A 13145-nucleotide genomic window follows, 5' to 3' on the forward strand; every position below is an offset into this window, starting at 1 on the left:
TCATGGAAGAAAGTGCAGCACTATGATTAGAACAGTTAACATTACTGAAAAGCCCTGCTCAACAGCAGTAACTAGCTGTGAAGAAGTGCTGTATTGACATCTCCATTCTGCTTCCACTATCCAAACTAGCACCTCTGCATGGTGCTTATTGTATGGTGTTGACATGTCCTCTGTTTTGTACTTGATTCACAGCATTCATTTGCTCCGTCGATAAAATGAAGGGGAAGCATGAACGGCCTCATGTCTATCTGATCTGACAGCTTGTTAAAGTCCAAGTTACAGAGAGCAAAAGAGAGGCTGAAAATCACTTAACTATAATTCACATCAGGAACTTGAAGAGAAACCATAGCGAATTTAAAATGCAAAAAGAAATACTTGGGGATGTAATTTGAGTTTGTGTGATCACACTGTAATCTTGAAAGAGATGCTTTCTTTTTAACTTTTTACCTTAGTGCGTCTGGCAAGAAAAGGTAAAAGAAGAGCTATAAAAATTAGCAAACCAGCTGCTCTCAGGGGAGCAAGAGTGTTTTCAAACTCTCAGAACCCGGTGTGAACTAACAGGCCCTAATTGCCCTGACCAGCCTCACCTGCTGCACCCACCCACCCCTCCTGACGAGGAGCTCATTTAGCTCAGCCCTGGATGCTCCCTTTCTTTTCCCTTTGCAGGACTACTACTGGGCTGCAGCTCTAGCCCTGCTTTGTCTCACTGTTTTTGGTCTTTGGCTCTGGCTTTTTCACTTGACTTTAGAATAGTTCCCTGAGATGTCTTGCCCTTATTATCCTTGCAAGTAATAGTCTAACGTACTTTCTCAGCTTAATATTGGTTCTGCCTTCTTGTCCTTGGGAGTGTGCCTAAGGATTTGGACTCCTGCTGCTCTCCCTCGACCTGGCAGCTTCTCAGGTAAAGTGGGGCTGGACCCTGGCTGGTGGAGGTCTCTGTTCTCCTGGTTGTGCTGCTCTGTTTGATTTCCAGTGCTGACCCCTTAGTGTTTTCTGATGCAGACCTTTTAACACCAGCTTTACTTGCTGAAAATCATACTTCGAGTACTTTTTAATGTTTTTTTATATTTATAAATGAATAGCACTAACTTTGTAAGACTTTTATGAATGTGCTTAATTTAATAATACTTCTATTGGTGATCTATGACTAAAAACATTTTACGTGAAAAGACCTTGATCCTGTGATCCTTGTTACTAGGGAACTTTGAAAACTAGTTCAGACTATTGTAGTCAGCTTTTTTAGAAATACGAAGTCAATTTTCATTTAAGGCCTCCTATTCAATTTTTTCAATAATATATTAGCAATGTATTCTTCTATTTATATATGTGAAGCTCTCATTCACATTAGAAATCACTGTTGTATAAACTGCAGTGATTCTTATATGAAACTCAAATTGGTGTTAATCTTTTTCTAGAGATAAAATATTAATTCTGTAATAGCTTAAAGTAAGGGTATTTGCTATTAAGTGATAAGTAAATAAACAATTTCATCCCTCCTGGTATGTACCAAACTAGAAATCTCAGCATTCACTATGATCCTCAAAATTCTCAAGACTGGGAGAAGTAGGCTTTCCATGAGTTAGTCAACAACTGAATCTCAGGGTTGAGATGACGGTAACAAGGCTCACTAAGTATGCACAAGTCTTCTCAGTTTATAATTTTGTGACACGTAGCAAGTAGGAATCACTGATGTATGTTATCTTGTGTTGATTTATTACATGTAAAAATTGCTTCTGGCAAAGGCAACTGATAATTATTTCTACTGTTTAAGCAAAAGTTAGAACCCTTGCAATAATGCTCTGTTTAAGAAAGGCTATTCATGTTCAAACTTAATTTTTCATTAATTGGTTTCTCTTGTATAGCTCCAGTCTTGTGACAGTGCCCCAGAACCTTTGACAAACAGACTAACTGTTGCTGTCTTTGCTAATTAAAATTTGCCTATTAAATTGGACAATACTGTAGTATGTTAGGAGCAGGAATTTGATGCTTGCTGTGGGTTATAGCAATGGTTCTCAGTTTGTCTCTAATGACCCAGACTGTTCACTTCTTCAGCTCCCAACTGAGGAACTTCCTTACAAAGTGAGCTCCTCATGGGTGGTTCACATTTCAGATATTTTGTCTTAACTCTCCTGATTATTACTGTCAGAATGTTCAGTCTTCTCTCCAATAACTAAGAAATTGCTTTGCTGCTTTTTCCTTTTGCTGTAGTCAAATTGATAAGCTGGCTAGAAAAATCATATGGTACTTTTCCAGAATACCTGAACAATTTCTGTCCACTAGAACATGTGGCTTGAAGTAACAGAAAGAGTAAGTGCTTCTTTCAAAATTGAATGTCCTAGAGATCTACTTAGTGATTAATCAGATTCTAACAGGTAATATAATCTATTCATATTAAGGAACAGTAGGCGAGTCATGGTGTAACTTGCTTTTCAAGCACTGAGAATTGCTTAGACCAAGTGGCAGTAGTGGAATAAACTGGTGTACAACTGAGACTATATCAAACATTACTTCCAAAGCAGAACCAAGGGAGAGAGGTTTGAGAAACTTGGACCTCTACAGGTTCTGTTAAGGTAAAAGACAAGTTCAACCAGAGAAGGTTACTTTTCTCTCTTTACAGAAGGCTCTTTTATGTCTTTCATCACAACTGATAATCAAGAAAGAGGTCTTTGTTAAAATGCTTTTTGCCGTATTATTATCAGAAAGCCTTTCTTAGTTGGAGCTATCATTTCACTTAAAAAAACCCCAGATGTTTGCTACAATGTAACAAATATACACTGGGTATCCTGCTGCAGAAGATGGAAAAAAGGCCCTGTAGTTTTGTCATGTAATAAAATAGGTCGTAAGTAAAGGTATTATGCCTTGTCAATGCATTAAAAATGCCTTAAAAATGCATTAAAAATCACTAGCTATTCAAATGAAACTGTACTCAAGGAAATCAAAATTAGCTCTCTTCATGCAGACCAAGCTCTTGCCTATCCCTTCTATTCCCAAGTATAAGACACTACTTGGACATAGTTAATTGCTTGTGAAGATATGAAACTTTAACAGCTGCCTCTGGCTGTGCCCTGTGTCTTATCTCAGAATGTAGTTAATCTTTCTGTGATTGTATTTGCTGGAACAGTGTAATCAAATGAAGGAACAAATCCTAGTTTCATTGTTTAGTGTTCAATAGACTATATTAGATTGTAAAACAGACTCTATAGTACTTCAACAAGCTCACCTTAACGCTATTGGTTTAAAGAAAATATTCCTACTCTCCTTGTCTAGCTTCTAAAAGCAGAATTAGCTGTTCTTGAACTAATTTACAAATAACCAGGTCAACATCTATTTAACAAAACAGCTGTATCTATAAAATAAATTCTATATAATGATATTCTGATAGTACAGGGCATGGACTTCTTTCAAACTGCTGATTATTTTTCAGAATAAGCACAGGCTTTTCCAAATTATATTAGTTCAACTAGTGCATTATATGCAGCAACATGTAGTAGTGTGTCTTTACTCTGGGGGAAGAAAGCCACATTTTCTTGTTTTCATCTTATAATTAAGTAGTCATTCTCCTCAAAGGAGGCTGCCTTCATTATCAAAAAAACAAATGCCCCTAAGTCTGCACCAAATATTTCAGTGAAAGCTTTTTAAAGGTCTTGTTAAAAAGTCTGTGTCTTTGTTAGCCTGCTGGGTGTGCAAAGAGCTCTTGGACACAGAATTAGAGTGGGACTGGCTGATGTTCCAAGCAATAACTCTCCCACATTAGTTTGCTGTAGGTATGGTTCCCTGTTAAGAAAAATAGCTTACTTTTGTGCTTTTCCATTTTCTTACAAAACTAACTGTTCTTCCTCAAAGACTAAAAGATGTTGAAATGAAAGAAAAGGATAAGTAGGAGAATGGAATGAATGAGAGATACAACTTGGGAAAATGGAAAGGAATGAAGGGTGAGAGGAAAAAGAAAAGTTCATTGGTATGAGAAGAACAGAGTAAGGTGAAAAAGGTGACAAAAGAAATACTTAATCACTAAGGCAATATTAATAGTGGAACAAGAACAGCGTAAGCTGGGTAAATGAACTATTGCTTGAACTATCAAGCTTTCACAAAACACCATTTAAAAAGTAACAAGTGTAATATTAGGAGGCCATTTTACTGTTAATTTCTTCCAGTTACGCTCAATTTCTTTTCAGCAGGACTCCAACCCCTAGGATGCCATCTTCTGCACTGGTAGACTTTGTGCAATACTGTACAAAGTTATTCTTCTCTTCGTATACAAACTCCTGAAAGAACCCAACCCCTCCAAATGTCTACTGTGGTGGGATTTAACATATGTTCAGGGGTGGCTGGAGCTCTTTGGACTGAGAAGTCACCTCGAAGTTTTGCTTTTACCAGAGTATGCCTTAGTCTAACACAGTGGGTGTGGTGGCTGGTGAACATACATTACAAGGGATGGAGAGTTTTCAGTAAGACAAATCCCTAGTACCACAAGAACCACTTCGTGTTAGGGTGACCAGAAAGGCTTCTCCCAGGATGCTTGTTCTGTTATGTTAATCTGTCCCAGTTTGGATTTCCCGGTTGGCTGTCAGCCTCTACCCCTTGTCACTCCCCCAGAGTTCCTCATTGGTCCCCGTTCCCTAGTCCCGTCTTTTCCCCACCCCTGGATAAAACTGTGAGCTTTAGGATCATGTTGGTATTTGCCTCTGCAAGCTTTGACAGTATAGAAGCAATAAATGCTCTTCTCGACTCTTTGCTACCGACTATAACACTGAACCCACCCGTGCGTCTGTGGGGGCACGCGGGACCCCACAGAGCAGAGCAGGGACAGCATTAAGTGGGCTCTGGTCAGACCTGTAGGGATTGAGTGCTGTTAATTATTCACTTGTTTAGCGAGGCTCTATGTTCATTAGTGAAATGAGCATATTAATATTTACTTTCCTGGCCAACAAAGGGGCTGTTAAAACTGGCTATGCCTTAATCTACCACACACATAAAATGAAAATCAAGATGACTTAGCATATGCTTTAGTTTCAGTTACCATAAGCTTTTTAATATTATTAGGTTTAATAGAGGTTAAGTGATCCCAGTTATATTAAGTTATCACACTGGTTCTTACAGACCTTCTGTAATCTTATTTTATATCTTTTCATCTATAACTTGCCTAGTTTTTGAAAATAGTTTTATTAATAGAATTTGCATTAGCTGTGATTTAACCTAATTTGCTTTTTCCCGATAGTTTAGTTTTTAACTTGCCTTTCAAGGAAATGATAACTTTTAGGCACAAAAAGAAAGGACCAAAGGGATAAAACAAAGGAAAGTAAACTAGTAGTGGGGCCATAATAAATCTTTAGAAGGAGGAGGGAAGTAACATGACCAGTATTTGCATTAAATTTTGTAAGTCTCAAATGTCTGCTGGTTGCTTTAAAAAAAAAATTGATACAGAATTTCAGAATTCATTTTTTTCCAGAAAACTATCTTTGGTTTTCCCCCTTTGTGGCTTGTGGCAGTGAGAAAGATACCTCTTCCCTTTCTCTTTCTCATATCATTATGAGGGATATCAATTTTTTGGTGAGCAAAACCTGCAAGAGACCTTCTCCATCGGCTTTGGACATTCAAAGGCCACTCTTGTCTGAGTACAGCTGCTCTTCAGAGGAGTCCCTTTTTTGCACAGATCATTCCCGTGACAGACTTGCTTTACAAATTTATAATCCTCTCACATAAATATTATGTCAGAAACATTATTAGGAATAACATATTTTGTGTCACTGAGTGTTCCTTTTACAAGATACATTTGAATTATTAGTCTTATAACAGCACTTGCAGTTCTTTTCTTTATGTCAAGAGTAAGAAAAACTCTGTAACAAAACATTCCTGTAATGGAACAGCCTTTTCTTGTAGATAAAATAGATAAAAGTATTTTGCTTTTCACATAGCTAAAGGGGAAGATAGCAACATGGCACAGTTACTGTATTTCATTACTTCCCATATTAACTTCTGGTGCTAGTTAGTGCTTTAGTAAACTGTTCCTAAATTGCTGTCCCTTAAGAAAAAACAGTTCAATTAGATATTTTTTACTGGTGTAACCTGAAAAAACCCTGAATATCCTCTCATAACCTTTTTGAAACAAAGATATTTTTAGTTTAGAAGCTTCAGGCAAAAAATATTGAAAGGGACCTATCAAGAGACTTATTTTGACAGTTCTTTTCATGCCAAAAAAAAAACCCAAACCCCAGAATTTGCTTTTCATATCACTTGAAGATATAATATTGGGTTTTGCACAGGCAAGGTTGTCCATTCTCTGACTAGTGCTTATGTCTGTTTATGCAGGTTGCTTTTAGTAAGTAAGCTTTCCATGCCACTAATGACCTTTCAGTTCCATTAGTCTGCTATGTATTATTGATTTCAGGCATTATTGATTAATGCTGAAAGCAGATTTATTTCTGTTCCTAGAGAGTAAAGGATTGGCACCTCTGTTAGATGAATGGTACCTTACTGCTGGCTTTGGTCACTTCCTTGCTGACCCCTTCCTTTGCTCGTCTGTCCCCTTTATTATGTTTTTTCTAATACTTAGTTAAATGTTAGGTGCTTTCCACCTACCTTCTCTGCAAGAGAAATTGGCTCTAAACTTTGGAAAGTATAAAGTAGTACAGAAATGGGAAACTCATGCATGTGCAGCAGTATTTTTTTCAATGTTAAGAGGATGGTGTTTCATGTGTGTTGCTCCTTCCAGAGCCTGACTCTGCCCATGGCTGCTCCTGCTCCCCAGGGATCACGGGCTGCTGCTGCAGGGCAGGCTCTTCAGTCATTGAAGCAGCTCCTTATCACACCACTCTCAGGTTCCAGATTCTCTGTAGTGCCCAGGTGTATGGATAACTTGGTGCTGGATTTCTCACGATTCATGCAGGGCAATACAGTGCACTTTGGGTTTGTGACCAAGCCCCATAAACCCAGATCCAGCTCTCCAGTCTCTTAAATTCAAAGACTATGAACTCTGACTCCTTTTATCTGTTTAACTAGTAACTTATTACATTGTATGTGTTCTAGATAACATTTAGTTTGCACTTTTGAATTACTTTATATGTTGAATACCCAAACTTTAGTCATTAGCATCTCTGCTCAGTACAAGTTACGTATCTTTGACTCTTTTATGTGTGCTGTTCTACAGCTGCCTGATAGCTTATGTCCCTGTAGACTACAGACATTTTACTCTTTAGTAGAGTGTATAGCTCATCACCTGCACTTTAAGTCCCTCACTATTTCTGTTGCATGGCTATAATAATTTGACTTCATATTTTGCTGTCAGCACTTGATAATCTACACCATATTTCAAAGTCAGGAGTTTTTAAGTACTTAAATGGCATTTTGGGGAAATCTTACTCAATACCAGGTTATCAAATGTCTGCAAGATTCAGTCAAGTTAATTCTCAGCTTTGAGAATTTATCACCTCCATCAGCTGTGGGACAGAAACACAAGCATCACATGCCTGTGTAAATTAAGACTTGGGACTTTCATATAAAAGTGCAGGTGATTGTAAAAGAGGAGTTATAGAAGTTTTAAATGTACTTGGTTTCATGTGTCTGGGTGGTGGTGGTTTTCTGTTAGACCTGTCACCTAATAACCATTATTTTTCTGCAAAGAGACAGAGTGACACACTCTGTATGTAGTGGAGCAGAAAGTTCCTCAGCTGGAGACAAGGGGTTAAAAAAGTTTTCCTTTCTGTGAAGTAAAAAGATTAAACTTAATTTAAATAAACGGAATAGTTTATATATTTTGGTAAATAAATAAGTTGTATCCTGAATTTAAACAGTGTCAATCTTCTGCCTCATACAATTCTAAGAAAGCAAATTGCAAATTATTCCTCAGAGTTAGCTAGATAAGTACCCTGCACAAAAGATCACCAGCATCTTTGACTCCTACATATGTACTTTCAGAAAAGTACATTAAGTGACCTCACAATAAATATATAGGTCAAGTTCTAGAACCAGGGCTCCAAAATGCACATGCACAGATGATCATCAAAGTACTAAAACAATCATCTCCCTATGAGTGGATGTTTCTCATATATACATAACTCTACTGGCTACCAAAAATTAAGAACCTCATCCCAGTAGAAAACTTGGAGAATGAAGAACAGTTTTTTAATAGTCTCCTCTTCATTATTTTTCTATGCTCAGTGAATTGTGATGAGTCTTTTACTGCTGTAATGTCTAATAAGCAGTAAAAGTAAGAAATTGAGAAGCACCATAAAAATACAAGGAAAGCCTGAGAAACAGCAGTGGTTAGAAACTATTCCCAGCATAGTGACTGTTTATGTTGCATTACTGTGCTAGATTTTTAGTTCTATTCAGCTTCTCCATTCTTAGACCTAGTTCTTACACAAAAACCATGTTCCTTAATCTTCAGATAGTCTGGGTGCTTCAGTTGCAGGCACTTCTCTGGAATGTGAATCTCAGATCTGATCATCAAACCTTGAAAAGCTGAGCTGTTAAAAAGACTATCTGGGATATTAAAAAAAAAATAAAATGTTTCATTAAAATTGGTGAAGCAAGAATTCATTTTAAGAGGAATAATTTCTTTTCCAATAATTAGAAGAAAGGAAGGAAAGCGAGCTTGGGTCTCAGCTGGTTCATTCTGTCAACTCTTTTGAAAGGTACTTGCCTATCATAAAGAGAATTGCTAAGCTGGGCTGAAAACTAGTTTTGTAGTATGACTGTGTTTTAAATTATACAAAGCTTTCTGAGAGAGGCTGTGTTAGCTTTCAGATTTCTGTGCTTGTGCTCAAGCTAAAGAGCAATTTAGCTTGGACCAAAATAACTTGGTTCAGACTGCAGCCTTTCTTTTCCCAGACTCTTACACTGACAACTGAAACTACATTCCTACCTACATCCTGAATCCTTTTACAAACCCACAAAAGCCCCATCAATGTTTGATTTAGATCACTGAAATATGGGTTGAGAAGCCCAGACTTGCTGAGCTGCATGCCGTTTGAGGCTGAAAGAGTATATTAGGGAAATCTCACCATATTCTTGACACCTTCCTGGCACGCTGCTTTCAGTCACTGGATGTGGGATTTGACACACCTTTGGACTGACTCAGAATGGCCATTCTCATACTCCACTGTTCATGCTCAGAAAATAGGTTTCAGTTTCTCTGGTATTGAACATAAGAATGCTCCCATGAGGTTTTTTTGTTCATGGAGTAACCAACTATTATCACTATTTACTTGCTCTCTGCAATATACTAGAGCAGACTGAGATCTCTGCAGTTTTCTAATGATGGTAACAAGTTCCAATTACTGCCCAAGGATGTTTCTCTGTGAACTGTGAGACAAACAGCCCTGCTCTCTCACTCTAAAAGAAATCCAAGGAAGTAACTGTGCCACAAATCAATGAATTTGAAAACGAAGAGACTTTGTGGGCTTTTAAGTATGTCCATAGTCAGGAATATGATAGCAGGCATTTGTATTGATTGCATGGTTAGGATGTGTTGAGCTTCATTTAAATTTGTGAAGACAGAAGTGACTGTATTTTGTTTACCTCTTCTCCCTGACAATTAGTTACTATAAATGAACACTAAAAAAGTAGCATTTTCACCTCCTGAGTCAAAGGCAGTAGCAATGCATTTGTATGTAAAATATATCTGTATTAAGGGCAAAGGCTTAACTTTTTGTCTGGATAGAGTTTTGATTTGGTGGGGGGAAAGAGAGAGTCAGAATAATTATTAAATTACATTTTGTAACTGAAGCTGCAAGAAGGGGTAGAAACACAAAAAAAAATGTTTTTGTGATCAGGGAGAAATGCCTCTAAATGTCCATTTTTTGTTGAGGTGTTCTGTGGTCTTAAGTCCCATTACTGAAACTCTGCTTAGAAAAGAGCACATTAATTTTTCTCCCTAGGAAAAGAAGTAGCTGAGTCATTCACTCAGGAGTGAGATAAGGCCTGTCTAAATCTGATGTTCCTCACCATGAATCCACCTGTTTATTACACAGGGAGATGTCAGTCACTCCCTACTGGTGACATCCTTAACTTTCAGTTTGTACAAGAAGGAAACTCTACGGTGGTGTGCAAAATTGCTCAAGTGTCCTGGGGACTCAAGTCTACATTCAAAGCTGTATGTTGTTAATGTGTTTTCTTTTTTCAAGCACATTTGTAGCCATCTGAAAGAGCAGAAAGAGTGCAGTGCTCAGACTTCCCAATCACATATATGAATTTCAGGACATTATTTCAGTGAAAAATTCTTACAGTAAGTAGAGATGACATGTTTGTCTATGTTTGTCTGCTGTGCAGCAAAATTATCACCCAATTATGTTTTTGTGGTTTGCAACATCATCTGCAAGTCATGAGCAGGAATTCCAGTTCTGAAGGGAGTACGCAGAATCATAAAACTAAAGTGAGAAATTGTAGTTTGACTTTGAGGATCAGTGCCAGTGTTTATCGCTTCATACAGGTTTGCTTTTGAGATGTTTGTTTACTCAGAAGGCTTACTCTTCTGCTTTTTAAACTCTGAAAACCATTTTCAGCTGTCCATGTTTTGATTAAAACAGAACACTGACGTTTGCTTGTAGTCATACTGAATTATTCACAAGTTCATCACCAAAAAAAATTAAGCAGAGTATATTTGTTAAGTGAATTCATGGTATTGCCAGAAAATGGAAGTCCACTACATTTGCATTATTCTGATGCTTAGAAATGTTAAGCAAGTCAAAACATGATCCCAGCATAGAATAAAAAGTCTCTGCTCCAAAGAGCTTGTTATGAAGTACAAGGAGACAAGAAATTGAGGTGTACTGGTAGGATAGGGGCAGGTAAAATCAGACAATATATGTTGGTGGTGCCAATATGGCCAGCAGGTTGTGTGTGCCTGCAGCCCAGCTATTGTCAATGTCTCTCACTGCCACTGCCACCAGCATGCAGAACTGCATGGAGACAAGCAAATCATGCATGGCGGAAACTGTGTTCAGGGAATGATGGAAATGGGTATCACTGGCTGACAGGATGAGAGAGCTGGCAAGCCAGAGCTGTCTGAAAGATGATAGCTAAGCTGGAGATAGAGAGTGAAAACCAGAATATGTATCTGATTTAAGATAAAAGAAAGGTGGAGGGCTGTCAAAGAAAGGGATGCAGGGCAACAACAGTTAAAGAAAGGAGCTGGGAGAGGATAGGATCAAAATGAAAAGGGCTTAGACTAAGTTGAACACAGTCTCACTTGCACACTTGTATCCTGTCTGCAGCCTTGTGATAACTGTCCTGTACTTTCCATTAATTAAGGTTGGAGTAAAAGGATGTCATGGCAACTGAACTAGAAGTCACTGAGGATCCAGAGGAGGCATTTAGCAGAGTAGGTATTAATAAACGTCACACCACAGAGCTAAACAAAGAAGGAGCTGTTCATTTAGAGGCCTCATGTGGACACTTGGGAAATCAGAGTCCACGGTGATAACAGGCTGGATGACAGCCCTGGCAGAAGAGTTTATAAAGAAACAGTCATATGGCTTTACACTTCTGTACACTGAGAAGCTCTGATAGTAGATCTGCACTAGATTCTGCTCTAGCCTAAGCATTAGGTCTGTTTGATTTCAGGTTTTGTGTGAAGAGTTTCAAGTTGCAGCAGGGACAAACTCTTCATAATGTCTTTGTTCTCGGTGGCCATTTTTGAATCCTGCCCAAATCTTGAACACTGTTGCAGCTGAAGCAGAATTTGGTGCAGGCTACTGCTGGCTCTTTTGTTTTGTGTAGAACACTGAAATCTCATAGAGACTCAGCTAAAATATTCTCTGGCAATTTTAATTTTCACTCACTCTGCAGGCTGTTTTCAGAAAGAATTCAAATACAAGATTTTGAAAATTTGGTGATGTTAGTGAGTGGTCTTCCTTCTCATCCTGCCCCAATTCCTGAAAGCACAGTGCAGTCTAGAACAGCAAAACAGGGCAGCTGCAATGGCTGGGAGTTGCTGAGAGTTAAGACACCTGCTTATTAGTGCAGCAACAGAATTTTCTCTCACCAGTGGCTTGACAATTGTGGTTTGCTTTTTTCCCCCATACATAACCACTGATGTTATTTCTAGAAATGATAGAATTTTTTTCACAGGGATGTTGTAAGACAGACAGTATGTGCCAGAAAAAATAATTGTAGAGACATCAGGGCAGCATATGTATTCTCTGCAGATCATTTGTGGACAACAGTGCTCTTATCTAAGGAGGAAGATGATAGTTCTTTAATATCCAATGACACCACAATTTGTTTACCCTCTTGTTATTGTGAACTATTATTTCTCAAATGTCAGGGTTTTCATTCTGATTGCTGTGTGTGGGTACAAATTGCTTTATACTGTTCCTCTTTCTTTAGTCTATTCATCAGAGATCTGGCTGTCTCCATGACTGTCCTTTGTCTTACATATTTCTGCAACCCCTCCCATGAGAGGCTCGAGTCACTGAGTTCTTTCAGAAGTAACTACCACATAAGCAGATGGGAGTAAAAAACCAATAATCAGAAACCAAATGGTACCAGTAGTTCTTCCTGAAAGCAGTACAAGCTCTCTGCCACTGCTGACCAAATCCTGGCACTGCTGTCTGCCACTGGCCGCTGTGTGCACTTCAGTAGGGGGAAAATGCTTGATACAACTTCTCTGCAATTTTACTTCTTACCCCTTCTCTGTCAGTAATCCTCCTCTTATTGGAGTGGTATTGTAGCTGGGAAACACACAATTCTGCTGCATCTCTGCAGAAGCAAATCTTTCATAATGCCTGTTTTCAGCAAAAATGACCAAGCAGCTTGGAGACCACCATGTGCTAACCCTACATTTCCACCCACTGTAGACTGACTTGTCTGTGATAGAGATATGGTTTATTAATAGGAAGAGAGTAATAAGGGCAGTTTTCTTTAAGTTTTGTATCTAATTATTGCCAAAAAGATGGGGAGGTTCTTTTTTCCTGCAATGATACAGCAACTTTTCAATTGTTTTTTAAATGTGATTTCTCCCTGACTACAGTAGGTACTAAACTGCACCAGCACAATTGGCTTTAGTTCACAGATGTGAGGTGAGAGCTCTTATTTGGGAACTGGAAGTAGGGAAGCTTCCAGCTGAAATTGTTTGAAAAGAGTTTGGCTAACCAGAGTTCCTTGGAGAAGGGTAGGCTTTGCACAGAGGGTAAGCCATAGGAGAC

At 38.4% G+C, this 13145-nt stretch overlaps 1 protein-coding gene across 8 annotated transcripts in view; it reads left to right on the plus strand.

Moving 5' to 3' along the window:
* Positions 1 to 672: 672 nt before the first annotated feature.
* OPN4 (opsin 4) overlaps positions 673 to 13145 on the plus strand; it is a 48377-nt gene continuing 35904 nt past the window's right edge. For 5 of the 8 annotated variants that reach the window (XR_011151675.1, XM_069019155.1, XM_069019160.1 and 2 more), the window contains exons 1-2: positions 673 to 901; positions 11251 to 11320. Coding sequence is in view for 5 of the 8 variants with exons in the window: in XM_069019155.1 (XP_068875256.1) it covers positions 11270 to 11320 (51 nt within the window). In the remaining 3 variants the exon portion in view is untranslated. Of the gene's footprint in view, positions 902 to 11250; positions 11321 to 13145 lie in introns of those variants that run through there. The other 3 variants (XM_069019157.1, XM_069019158.1, XM_069019159.1) reach the window with 2 other exon arrangements.

The sequence above is a fragment of the Aphelocoma coerulescens genome, chromosome 6, assembly GCF_041296385.1.
Source record: "Aphelocoma coerulescens isolate FSJ_1873_10779 chromosome 6, UR_Acoe_1.0, whole genome shotgun sequence".
Lineage (NCBI taxonomy): Eukaryota > Metazoa > Chordata > Aves > Passeriformes > Corvidae > Aphelocoma > Aphelocoma coerulescens.